Genomic DNA, 14,454 nt, shown 5'->3' on the forward strand with positions numbered 1-14,454 from the left:
GTCGCAATACGCGCAAACGTGCACACGAGAATATATTATTTATGCCTCTTAACAAATGTTATGCAACTACTATCCATATTTGAAGTTTTCGTGACTGCAGGGATCCATACTCTTTGGTTCTTTCGGTAAAGTCACGTGGGTAGAAAATAAAACAAATAAAATAAAATAAATTAAATCAGCAAAAACATTTGCTTGCTGTGGTTTTCCCACCTGATGATGATTGCTTGTGTTGCAATCGAAACGTCGTGATTTTATTGATTTTATTTTATACCTACGTGACTTTACCGAAAGAACCAAAGAGTACTATCCATCGTTCAATGTACAAGCGGTTTAAATGGGTGCGGCACAGGCGACGAGGAGGGTTGGGTATAGGCTGCCGCGTGGATACCGTGCAGGAAAAACGTCGCACGTTGCACGAGGAGCGTCAGCGCCACGTTGCAAGCGACAGCGCCCCTAAAACACAACGTGAGACAAATGCCTTAGGAGCATAAACCACACTGAGAATTAACAACGTTGATTGAAAACTAATCTTCGGTTGAAAACTAGTTTCTTGTCCCCCCCCCTGCCCGCACCTCTAATTAGCACGCTTTGCTACGTACGGTGTGAAAGAAGTTCAACATACGTAAAACACGAAACAACTGCCTTACTTACTCGAATCACGCCGTTACACGGACATGAAGCAAATGTCTCACTAATGTGACAGCATTTCCTGCGGCGACTTCGTTGTGCACGAAGCACACAGTGGACGCATCGAATGTCAAACTCCCAATTTCAATTTGACTTTTGCCCAACCACGGCACTGTCGTGCGACTTCCAAGAGCTCAGACTCCCAATCCTGGAACATTCGGAGAACGTTTCAGAATCAGAATATGTATCTATACTGGAGGAATCCGATGAGCGATAAAGCTATTTTTTTGACAGATGCCTAGGAGTATGATGGGTGCTGTTCGTGTTTTAATAGCCCCCCTCTGTATATTCACTTCCTTCCCTTGACCCTTACCACCACCCAATGCCAAACACTCCACTGATATTCCATCGACCTTAGTTATCTCGGTTCTGACTTGTAAATGTGATATAGCAATCTTAACATCTGTATCTTATATATAAAACGAGACGCCTTTAATTTCGGCACTGTAACTGGCAGTTGCTCTAGATTTATTGACCAAATCACCCTGCAGTTATTTATCACAGTGCCACAATATTGCATTTCAACCATTGTAAAGTAGTATATATATACATAAAATGTATTTTATACGGAGATGGAGCGGAATTAAATTTGTTTACGTGCAGGCGCTGGGGTGGATTGTCAACACCGCAGGATTGTGTGAGGCGGCTTTGGGAAGGCCTTAATCCAGCAGGGGATCGAACATGGCTACTGCTGTTGCTGGTGATATTTTTTTCCGGACACCTTAACATCTGTGGCCGTGGGCTGGAGGCCCCAAAATCCCAGACCTTAATCCGGCCCTGGATTGTGGCTGTTTGTGGCGCGCATGGCCACAGCAAGGCTTTGTTATAAATAGGACATCAAGGAGCAAACTTGTCAGAGTGGGTTAAGCCTCCATCTGGTTTGACGAAACTGCCTAATGAAGTGTGGCCTACCCCTGCTTGGGTGGCCATCTGGAACGTGGAAGAGGGTGGTGGTTGGTTGGGGAGGAAGAGGAGGGGGGGGGAGGAAATGGGAGGAGGGCGACTTTTATTTTGAAGGGGCTCTTCGTGGCCAGACAACTCCGGTGCAAATGTCGAATGTGGCCACAAGGTGTCGCTACACCTCCGTTGACGAGGCGCTGGATTTGGAGCAACATTTTTTTTTTAAACAAATGTAACGCAGTTTGCAGCCTTGGTCCGTTTGCCAAAAATAAATAAAAATGTAGCTTATCGGTACCACCCAGGTTGGCAGATGCTGACAACGATTTTTCTTAAATCATTGTATCTCTACATTACACATTTGTCGGATAGCAAGGTCATGGTGGTAGCTCTTAATGAGACAAAGGTTGTTAAAAAAGGGGTACATTTCAAGCGAGGATATACTGGGTAAACATGAAATAGTTGGCGCACGTTGGGCCAACGTCGTTAACTGCGTAGTTTCCGAAAAAAATAAACGCGCTTTGAAACGTTTACAAAATATTTAAATATAAATGTGTGCCTGCCTATAAAACAGACATGCAAGTAAGCCGTGCTCTCTGCAAATGTTGACCACTGCCTGCGGTGGATGCAAGTCGTCTTTATCACCTCAAGTGATAGCAACCAACCAACCAACCAACCCAGCCTCATATCATTTATGGAAAATTGTCTCGACGCTCTGACACGGCCATTGCGTGCCACCCAAGAGAGCGAGCAAGCGAGATCACCAGTTATATGGCTTGAGCACAGAACCTCAGTCGCGCTGGATAATTGCTCTGACACGGCCATCGTGAGCTCCCTGAGAGCTGCCCGGTTACCGTGGATTAAACCTACAGCACCTATACCAGCGTTGTGACAGCACCCTGAGGAATCACTCTCTAAGCGATTAGATGCATTCCTCGTGATTCGGGGCTTGCGATAGCGATGAAAGCATTTGATGTATCCCTTGTCGTTTCATTCGTATTGTTGATCTTTTATCCAGCCTTGTTTTTATACAATTTTTTTTTTATTTGTGACGCTATTTCCTAATTGGCAGTGGTTTATGTATGTATGTATGTTGAACTTCTATTGCACCGTGCGTAGCGAAACGTGCTAATCGGAGGTGCGGGCGGAAGGACAACAAAACTAAACACAAAAAGCTGCTCTGACGAGATGAGTTTTCAATTTAGAAAATTATTTTCAATTTAACTGACTGCCCTCTGCGGCCCTGAACGTGTTCCCGTAGCAGCCTAAAACACCCGCTTTTATGCAGAGTAGTCGCTATACATCACAAAGTACGAATACAACTCGGTTTAACTCAATGAATCAATGCACAGTTACACAACAAATCTCGAGATACCCGTGGGGAGAGGGACAACCGGAACCCTCCGGACTTGAGATGGTATGCAAGTATGTTGGACTTCTTTCGTACTGTACGTCGCAAAACCGTGCCAATCGGAGGTGCGGGGTAGTTGCCAACCCCCGTGCTCTGACATGGTGCCAATGCCTCATCTTTAGTACGGCTTTTGTGGAGAGAAAGAAGGGATTTTGCCATCCAATTGCTTTGTCTGAGAGTTGGTCAATTGCAGACCCACCTCCTGAGCGTGCGTGTCTCGGGCCGCGCGATGTTACGCGCTCCTCCGCGGTTTGTTGTTGGCAAGGGGGAAAAGTCTTGGATTCTCCGCTCGTGCGTTCGACGTTTCGCATCTTCTGCGCTTGGCGCCGATCCGGTTAATTCACTGCCCATTGCTTCCGTGGAAGGTGGAAGCCAGGCAGGGTGGCCGTGGGCTCGCTGATGAGCTGTGTGTAGCGTTTAGGTGGAAGGCCGGGCAAGACCAAGAACTGGTCCATGGCATTTCGATGCTGAATATCTGTGGGGACATGGCCATTGTGAGTCTTTAGAGCCACCTAGTCAATGCCTGTGGGCGCTGGAAGTGACAGGGAACGGTGGTGTAGCGGGTAGCGCTACGCTGCTCGATGAACCCGGCGACCCTAGTTCGATTCCCGCTCACGGCCGACACCAGTGACGATTTTCTAAACCGATTATCTAAACCGGTCATGGGCCTCCCCCTAGGTCGACTCAGCCGCGAAAGTGTACTTGCCATGGTGTGTAAACATCGCCACTGGGGAGACAAAGGCGGCCGGGCATTGTGCTGGCCACCCACACTCTCGTGTGCCGTGCCGGCGTTCTTCGCTGCTTGCTAACAGCACTTGCCCCAACAGTCTGTTAAGGCTACACGGGAAGCCTTTGCTCCCTTTCTCACCTGCCTCGACGTTGTTTTACCTGCCTGTGTCTCCTCCCCCCCCCCATCTCTTACCCCCCCATCTCTTACCCCCCCACCACGTGGCTCAGCAGGTAGTAGAAGTATGATGCTGCCCTGGTCTGCGAAGGACTGCGGACCGCTGTCCATTCCCCTGCTGCTGAGCCTCCTGGTGCTGGCCGGGGCACCCATGGCGAGAGGCTCCAGCCACCACAGAGGCCCTGGTGAGAGTGGGGTGGGGTGAAGGGGAGAGTGGGGTGGGGTGAAGGGGAGAGTGGGGTGGTGTGAAGGGGAGAGTGAGGTGGGGTGAAGGGGAGAGTGGGGTGGGGTGAAGGGGAGAGTGGGGTGGGGTGAAGGGGTGAGTGGGGTGGGGTGAAGGGGAGAGTGGGGTGGGGTGAAGGGGAGAGTGGGGTGGGGTGAAGGGGAGAGTGGGGTGGTGTGAAGGGGAGAGTGAGGTGGGGTGAAGGGGAGAGTGGGGTGGGGTGAAGGGGAGAGTGAGGTGGGGTGAAAGGGAGAGTGAGGTGGGGTGAAGGGGAGAGTGGGGTGGGGTGAAGGGGAGAGTGGGGTGGGGTGAAAGGGAGAGTGAGGTGGGGTGAAGGGGAGAGTGGGGTGGGGTGAAGGGGAGAGTGGGGTGGGGTGAAGGGGAGAGTGAGGTGGGGTGAAAGGGAGAGTGAGGTGGGGTGAAGGGGAGAGTGGGGTGGGGTGAAGGGGAGAGTGGGGTGGGGTGAAGGGGAGAGTGGGGTGGGGTGAAGGGGAGAGTGAGGTGGGGTGAAAGGGAGAGTGAGGTGGGGTGAAGGGGAGAGTGGGGTGGGGTGAAGGGGAGAGTGGGGTGGGGTGAAGGGGAGAGTGGGGTGGTGTGAAGGGGAGAGTGGGGTGAGGTGAAGGGGAGAGTGGGGTGGGGTGAAAGTGGGGTAGGGTGAAGGGGAGAGTGGGGTGGGGTGAAGGGGAGAGTGGGGTAGGGTGAAGGGGAGAGTGGGGTGGTGTGAAGGGGAGAGTGGGGTGAGGTGAAGGGGAGAGTGGGGTGGGGTGAAAGTGGGGTAGGGTGAAGGGGAGAGTGGGGTGGGGTGAAGGGGAGAGTGAGGTGGGGTGAAGGGGTGAGTGGGGTGGGGTGAAGGGGAGAGTAGGGTGGTGTGAAGGGGTGAGTGGGGTGGGGTGAAGGGGAGAGTGACGGTGCGGTGTGTGAGGGTGACGGTGCCAATAATCCGTCTTTCAGAACGAGTAGCCCATTGCGTTGCTGGCGCCATGGCCCGAATTTGACAAATTCTGAAAATTGCAAATGCAACCCAGTTGGGATTTCCAAATGCCCATCGCCTCCCTACTGTGGGACCACTGCAGACTCTCTCTCTGGAACGCAGCGTCTTCACCATGATAGCTCTTGAGTTATAAGAATCGCTCGAATACCAAACGCACTAAACGTTTGTATTGTCATCATTATTATTATCATCATCACAGCCTTTAGAGGTGCAGTGGATTTTGGTGCCACCGTTTGTTGCAGTTTGTTGCTTTCTGGAAAACCCTGCAACTATAGACAAGACAGCGAGCGGCTTACAAGCATTATGGTGCTGATGTCACGTGACCTGCCAGTCGACGAACTGATCCTATAGTCTCAGTTGCGCCTTTTGCTGTCCAGAAATCACCTTCAGCGCGCGTTATCACTGAAATCCTGACACTTGCACGGCTCACACTCGACCATCAAGATATGTGCCCCGAAACAGCGAGGGCGTAAATTTTTTTTAAAGCTTTCGTGACTGCAGGGATTCATATTCTTGGTTCTTTCGGTACAGTCACGTAGAAGGCAAACAAAATAAATAAAAAAATATATAATAATAAAATTCTCACGACGTTTCGACTGCAACACAAGCAATCATCATCAGGTGTGAAAACCACAGCAAGAAAATTAGAAAAAAGTGGCGTTTTTTAACGTTAGCACCACGGAGAGTGATTTGGCAGTTATTCAGATGGACGAGTCCATCTATGTTCGGAAAAGAGGAGGGGGGAGACGAAAATAATGGATGTGGTCTGAAAGCCACCATAAGCATAAACAATCAATTAAGACCCGAAATAGTTTATCAAATCCTTCCAATGATTGCTAAGCCAGAATCCATCTTCTCGGTTGAAATTGTCTCTGTGTTTGTATATGTGGATAGCCTCATGAACGAATCTCTCATGGTAGCCAGATGGCTTGCAGAGAACCTCTGTCTTGGAGAAGTCAATGTCATGTGAGCCTACTGAATTATAACAGTGATCTGCCACGGCCGAAGTGTTGGTCCTACTGTGTTTTAGGTCTGCTTTGTGTTCACGCATGCGGTCCGAGACATGTCATTTGGTTTCTCCAATGTAACTACTACCACAGAGGCAACTTAGTTTGTAGATGCCAGGGTACTGTATGTCCGGAATCACATCTTTTACAGATGGAACCAGATCAAAGATTTTATGTAATGTGTTGAATCGGACCTGGATCTTGTGTTTATTCAAGATTTTGGAGGTCTTTTTTGTGATCCCCGCAATGTAGGGTAAAGCGACATTGAATGTTATTTTGAAATCCAGGATTGGCTTCGAAACCGGTGGAAGGGATCTGGAGATCTCCCGTCTCAATACTAAACTTTTTATTTAACAGGTAAGGCCCACTGAGTTATATAGCTCTTTTTCAGAAGCGACCTGGTCACAAATGATTGTTCAATGAAGTGGCTTATCATGTAGATATTTATAGCAGCCTAATACTCTAAATGCATGTTTCTAAATGTGGAGGGAAACATCGCAGGACCTGGAGAACATGGACAGAGTCACGCAAACTCCAAATATCTAGGCGTAAGGGTCGGGATCGAACCCACGACCTCCTGCATACCAGGCGTGGGAGTTTACATCTCACAGACATCTTCAAAAAAAAATTGTCACTTGGATAACGCAAAAGTGTGTTTTTTAAAAAGTATTTAAACAGATGTCCTTGTTCAAGTCTGATGATTAAAATCAAAGTCAATGAAAAAAAAAACAAGTGGAGTTTAGCTATATTGGCAGATTGACTGTAAAGATGATGAACCTGCAGAAGGTGCGTGGAACGATACGATGCCGGAAACCCACAACAACAGAGAAACTGGGCGCGAAAAAAAAATGTTTCCCGTTATTTTGAATAGCATCGGCCACGCGAAAAATATGGGGGGTGGGGGACCAACCGCTGAGCTTGCAAAAAAATAATTCTGCTTACGGAATAATGTTTGCTTGCAATTGATTGTGAGCAGCGGCATCTTAATTTGGAGCGATACATCTCTCCGCTTGACGATTGCCGTAATGAGGACAACTACAGCTCCATTACTCCTAATTAGCTTCTCCCGGTGACTGCGAGGTAGTTCAGTTTTCCAGCCTCGGTTACAAATTGTGCCACCATCAACAAGGCCAAGACGAAGGTCGCCCTTATAGCCTCGAACGGCCTTTCGGGGCAAGTGCCGCTCGCGAGCGCCTATGAACGCACCGGCGCGGCGCACGGCGGGGTGGGTTGGACAACGCCACGCCCGGCCGCCTTTGTCTCCCTCGTGCGCGATGTTTTCCGCGCACCGCGCCAGGTACTGACTTGAGGCTGAGTCGACCTAGTCGGAGGGCCCAGGACCAAGTTCAGACAATCGCCGCTGGTGTTGGTCGCTGTGAGCGGGAATCGAACCCGGGTGGAGGGCCGGGTTCGCAGCGCGAGGGGCTCACGGCTCACGCTTTTGTTGCCGAGGCACCAAGCCCCTCACTCTCGACGACGACTGAGACCTCAGCACGCACGACGACAAAACAAATAACGTGACGCGACGGGTTTTGTGATTCAACTTCACTTGCCGCTCTTGACTTCTTTTTTTTTATTTTACAAAGCCATTTAGTGTTGCGTGTAATTATTTGGTAAGTTGTTGTTGTTGTTGTTGCTGCCTGTTGTTGTTGCCAATTGCTTGTTGACAATTCGCTTATCGTTAGGGCTGGGAGGAGCGTTGGCGCCGTGGTGAGCGAGCTACGCTCACGTGCCTGGCAAGCCGGGGTTGATTCCCGTCCGCAGCTCGGTGGCGAGTGATGTCTGAACCCCCTACGCCCCCTTCACTAACACGCACTGACCAGCGTGGTGAAGTATAGTCAAACCTTCATCACGCACTGACCAGCGTGCTAAAGTATAGTCAAACCTTCACCAACACACACTGACCAGCGAGGTGAAGTATAGTCAAACCTTCACCATCACACACTGACCAGCGAGGTGAAGTATAGTCAAACCTTCACTAACACACACTGACTAGCATGGTGAAGTATAGTCAAACCTTCACCAATACACACTGACCAGCGTGGTGAAGTATAGTCAAACCTTCACCATCACACACTGACCAGCGTGGTGAAGTATAGTCAAACCTTCACCAATACACACTGACCAGCGAGGTGAAGTATAGTCAAACCTTCACCAACACACACTGACCAGCGAGGTGAAGTATAGTCAAACCTTCACCAACACACACTGACCAGCGAGGTGAAGTATAGTCAAACCTTCACTAACACACACTGACTAGCATGGTGAAGTATAGTCAAACCTTCACCAACACACACTGACCAGCGAGGTGAAGTATAGTCAAACCTTCACCATCACACACTGACCAGCGAGGTGAAGTATAGTCAAACCTTCACCAACACACACTGACCAGCGTGCTGAAGTATAGTCAAACCTTCACTAACACACACTGACCAGCGAGGTGAAGTATAGTCAAACCTTCACTAACACACACTGACCAAGGTGGTGAAGTATAGTCAAACCTTCACTAACACACACTGACCAGCGAGGTGAAGTATAGTAAAACCTTCACTAACACACACTGACCAGCGAGGTGAAGTATAGTCAAACCTTCATCATCACACACTGACCAGCTAGGTGAAGTATAGTCAAACCTTCACCATCACACACTGACCAGCGAGGTGAAGTATAGTCAAACCTTCACTAACACACACTGACCAGCGAGGTGAAGTATAGTCAAACCTTCACCATCACACACTGACCAGCGTGGTGAAGTAGAGTCAAACCTTCACTAACACACACTGACCAGGGTGGTGAAGTATAGTCAAACCTTCACTAACACACACTGACCAGCGAGGTGAAGTATAGTCAAACCTTCACCAACACACACTGACCAGCGAGGTGAAGTATAGTCAAACCTTCACTAACACACACTGACCAGCGAGGTGAAGTATAGTCAAACCTTCACTAACACACACTGACCAGCGAGGTGAAGTATAGTCAAACCTTCACTAACAGGCACTGACCAGCGAGGTGAAGTATAGTCAAACCTTCACCAATACACACTGACCAGCGTGGTGAAGTATAGTCCAACCTTCACTAACACACACTGACCAGCGAGGTGAAGTATAGTCAAACCTTCACTAACACACATTGACCAGCGAGGTGAAGTATAGTCAAACCTTCACCATCACACACTGACCAGGGTGGTGAAGTATAGTCAAACCTTCACCAACACACACTGACCAGCGTGGTGAAGTATAGTCAAACCTTCATCATCACACACTGACCAGCGAGGTGAAGTATAGTCAAACCTTCACCAACACACACTGACCAGCGTGGTGAAGTATAGTCAAACCTTCATCATCACACACTGACCAGCGAGGTGAAGTAGAGTCAAACCTTCACCATCACACACTGACCAGCATGGTGAAGTATAGTCAAACCTTCACCAATACACACTGACCAGCGAGGTGAAGTATAGTCAAACCTTCACTAACACACACTGACCAGTGTGGTGAAGTATAGTCAAACCTTCACTAGCACACACTGACCAGCGAGGTGAAGTATAGTCAAACCTTCACTAACACACACTGACCAGGGTGGTGAAGTATAGTCAAACCTTCACCAACACACACTGACCAGCGAGGTGAAGTATAGTCAAACCTTCACTAACACACACTGACCAGCGAGGTGAAGTATAGTCAAACCTTCACCAATACACACTGACCAGCATGGTGAAGTATAGTCAAACCTTCACTAACACACACTGACCAGGGTGGTGAAGTATAGTCAAACCTTCACTAACACACACTGACCAGCGAGGTGAAGTATAGTCAAACCTTCACTAACACACACTGACCAGGGTGGTGAAGTATAGTCAAACCTTCACTAACACACATTGACCAGTGTGGTGAAGTATAGTCAAACCTTCACCAACACACACTGACCAGCGAGGTGAAGTATAGTCAAACCTTCACTAACACGCACTGACCAGCGAGGTGAAGTATAGTCAAACCTTCACTAACACGCACTGACCAGCGAGGTGAAGTATAGTCAAACCTTCACTAACACACACTGACCAGCGTGGTGAAGTATAGTCAAACCTTCACCAACACACACTGACCAGGGTGGTGAAGTATAGTCAAACCTTCACCAACACACACTGACCAGCGTGGTGAAGTATAGTCAAACCTTCACCAACACACACTGACCAGCGAGGTGAAGTATAGTCAAACCTTCACTAACACACACTGACCAGGGTGGTGAAGTATAGTCAAACCTTCACCATCACACACTGACCAGCGAGGTGAAGTATAGTCAAACCTTCACTAACACACACTGACCAGCGAGGTGAAGTATAGTCAAACCTTCACTAACACGCACTGACCAGCGTGGTGAAGTATAGTCAAACCTTCACTAACACGCACTGACCAGGGTGGTGAAGTATAGTCAAACCTTCACCATCACACACTGACCAGCGAGGTGAAGTATAGTCAAACCTTCACTAACACACATTGACCAGCGTGGTGAAGTATAGTCAAACCTTCACCAACACACACTGACCAGCGAGGTGAAGTATAGTCAAACCTTCACTAACACACATTGACCAGCGTGGTGAAGTATAGTCAAACCTTCACCAACACACACTGACCAGCGTGGTGAAGTATAGTCAAACCTTCACCATCACACACTGACCAGCGAGGTGAAGTATAGTCAAACCTTCACTAACACGCACTGACCAGCGTGGTGAAGTATAGTCAAACCTTCACCAACACACACTGACCAGCGAGGTGAAGTATAGTCAAACCTTCACCAACACACACTGACCAGCGAGGTGAAGTATAGTCAAACCTTCACTAACACACACTGACCAGGGTGGTGAAGTATAGTCAAACCTTCACCATCACACACTGACCAGCGAGGTGAAGTATAGTCAAACCTTCACTAACACACACTGACCAGCGAGGTGAAGTATAGTCAAACCTTCACTAACACGCACTGACCAGCGTGGTGAAGTATAGTCAAACCTTCACTAACACGCACTGACCAGGGTGGTGAAGTATAGTCAAACCTTCACCATCACACACTGACCAGCGAGGTGAAGTATAGTCAAACCTTCACTAACACACATTGACCAGCGTGGTGAAGTATAGTCAAACCTTCACCAACACACACTGACCAGCGAGGTGAAGTATAGTCAAACCTTCACTAACACACATTGACCAGCGTGGTGAAGTATAGTCAAACCTTCACCAACACACACTGACCAGCGTGGTGAAGTATAGTCAAACCTTCACCATCACACACTGACCAGCGAGGTGAAGTATAGTCAAACCTTCACTAACACGCACTGACCAGCGTGGTGAAGTATAGTCAAACCTTCACCAACACACACTGACCAGCGAGGTGAAGTATAGTCAAACCTTCACTAACACACACTGACCAGCGTGGTGAAGTATAGTCAAACCTTCACTAACACACATTGACCAGCGTGGTGAAGTATAGTCAAACCTTCACCATCACACACTGACCAGCGAGGTGAAGTATAGTCAAACCTTCACCATCACACACTGACCAGGGTGGTGAAGTATAGTCAAACCTTCACCAATACACACTGACCAGCATGGTGAAGTATAGTCAAACCTTCACTAACACACACTGACCAGGGTGGTGAAGTATAGTCAAACCTTCACCAACACACACTGACCAGCGAGGTGAAGTATAGTCAAACCTTCACTAACACACATTGACCAGTGTGGTGAAGTATAGTCAAACCTTCACTAACACACACTGACCAGCGTGGTGAAGTATAGTCAAACCTTCACTAACACACACTGACCAGCGAGGTGAAGTATAATCAAACCTTCACTAACACACACTGACCAGCATGGTGAAGTATAGTCAAACCTTCACCAACACACACTGACCAGCGAGGTGAAGTATAGTCAAACCTTCACCAACACACACTGACCAGCGAGGTGAAGTATAGTCAAACCTTCACTAACACACATTGACCAGTGTGGTGAAGTATAGTCAAACCTTCACTAACACACACTGACCAGCGTGGTGAAGTATAGTCAAACCTTCACCATCACACACTGACCAACGTGGTGAAGTATAGTCAAACCTTCACCAACACACACTGACCAGCGAGGTGAAGTATAGTCAAACCTTCACCATCACACACTGACCAGCGTGGTGAAGTATAGTCAAACCTTCACTAACACACACTGACCAGCGAGGTGAAGTATAGTCAAACCTTCACCAACACACACTGACCAGCGAGGTGAAGTATAGTCAAACCTTCACCATCACACACTGACCAGTGTGGTGAAGTATAGTCAAACCTTCACTAACACACATTGACCAGTGTGGTGAAGTATAGTCAAACCTTCACTAACACACACTGACTAGCATGGTGAAGTATAGTCAAACCTTCACTAACACACACTGACCAGGGTGGTGAAGTATAGTCAAACCTTCACTAACACACACTGACCAGCGAGGTGAAGTATAGTCAAACCTTCACTAACACACACTGACCAGCGAGGTGAAGTATAGTCAAACCTTCACTAACACACATTGACCAGTGTGGTGAAGTATAGTCAAACCTTCACTAACACACACTGACCAGCGTGGTGAAGTATAGTCAAACCTTCACTAACACACACTGACCAGCGAGGTGAAGTATAGTCAAACCTTCACTAACACACACTGACCAGCATGGTGAAGTATAGTCAAACCTTCACCAACACACACTGACCAGCGAGGTGAAGTATAGTCAAACCTTCACCATCACACACTGACCAGCGTGGTGAAGTATAGTCAAACCTTCACTAACACACATTGACCAGCGTGGTGAAGTATAGTCAAACCTTCACTAACACACACTGACCAGCGAGGTGAAGTATAGTCAAACCTTCACTAACACACACTGACCAGCGAGGTGAAGTATAGTCAAACCTTCACCAACACACACTGACCAGCGAGGTGAAGTATAGTCAAACCTTCACCATCACACACTGACCAGCGTGGTGAAGTATAGTCAAACCTTCACTAACACACATTGACCAGTGTGGTGAAGTATAGTCAAACCTTCACCAACACACACTGACCAGCGTGGTGAAGTATAGTCAAACCTTCACTAACACACATTGACCAGTGTGGTGAAGTATAGTCAAACCTTCACCAACACACACTGACCAGGGTGGTGAAGTATAGTCATACCTTCACTAACACACACTGACCAGCGTGGTGAAGTATAGTCAAACCTTCACTAACACGCACTGACCAGCGTGGTGAAGTATAGTCAAACCTTCACCAACACACACTGACCAGCGTGGTGAAGTATAGTCAAACCTTCACTAACACGCACTGACCAGCGTGGTGAAGTATAGTCAAACCTTCACCATCATACACTGACTAGCGTGGTGAAGTATAGTCAAACCTTCACCATCACACACTGACCAGCGAGGTGAAGTATAGTCAAACCTTCACCATCACGCACTGACCAGCGAGGTGAAGTATAGTCAAACCACCCCCGTGACTGGCACGGAAGGGGGGGAGGGCGACCTTATCCCAGTAGTGGATTGACGAAGGACTCTCATTTGTTATTGTTCCAGTAGAACCCTTATTAACGACCACCCCTGTTAACGACTAATCGCTTAATGACGGGTCTCCATGAAGCCCAATGTGTAGTGTATAGTGTAGTGTATGGTAGTGTAACGTATAGTAGTGTAGATTATAGTAGTGTATAGTAGTGTATAGTGTAGTGTATAGTGTAGTGTATAGTAATGTATAGTGTAGCATATAGTAGGGTACAGTAGTGTAGTGTATAGTGTAGTGTATCGGAGTGTCGTGTATAGCAGTGCAGTGTATTGTAGTGTAGTGTATAGTGTAGTGTATAGTGTAGTGTATAGTGGTGTATAGTATTCTTGGTTCAACAAAATAATACAAATATAAACCAATAACATTATATTATTGTTTTATATATTTATTTTATTTTATCGTTTCCCTTCTCCGTGACTTTGCCGAAAGAACCAAGAATATGAATTCCTGCAGTCATGAAAGCTTTAAATGAAAATTTAGTGTATAGTAGTGTAGTGTATAGAGGTGTAGTGTATAGTGGTGTAGTGTATAGTAGTGTATAGTAGAACCCCTCTTAACGACCACCCCTGTTAACGACTAATCACTTAACGACGGGCCTCCATAGAGCCTAATTTGTAGTGTAGAGTAGTGTATAGTGTAGTGTATAGTGTAGTGTATAGTAGAGTAGTGTATAGTGTAGTGTATAGTAGTGCAGTGCCTCCATATGTTGCACACTCGAAATGAAGGACGTGGGCAGGTGCTCCA

The 14,454-nt window shown here is 47.7% G+C and overlaps 1 protein-coding gene across 6 annotated transcripts in view; it reads left to right on the forward strand.

Moving 5' to 3' along the window:
* The window catches only part of LOC116952788 (chemokine-like protein TAFA-2), a 103,725-nt gene that overhangs the window by 56,375 nt on the left and 32,896 nt on the right, over nt 1-14,454 (forward strand). For 4 of the 6 annotated variants that reach the window (XM_032972427.2, XM_032972429.2, XM_076074462.1 and 1 more), the window contains one exon: nt 3,956-4,084. In XM_032972427.2, the coding sequence (XP_032828318.1) occupies nt 3,967-4,084 (118 nt within the window). In that variant the 5' untranslated portion in view covers nt 3,956-3,966. Of the gene's footprint in view, nt 1-3,952; nt 4,085-14,454 lie in introns of all 6 variants that reach the window. The other 2 variants (XM_032972428.2, XM_032972432.2) reach the window with 1 other exon arrangement.

The sequence above is a fragment of the Petromyzon marinus genome, chromosome 48 (assembly GCF_048934315.1).
Source record: "Petromyzon marinus isolate PM22_M1 ecotype Great Lakes invasive population chromosome 48, UKy_Petmar_22M1.pri1.0, whole genome shotgun sequence".
Classification (NCBI taxonomy): Eukaryota; Metazoa; Chordata; class Hyperoartia; order Petromyzontiformes; family Petromyzontidae; genus Petromyzon; species Petromyzon marinus.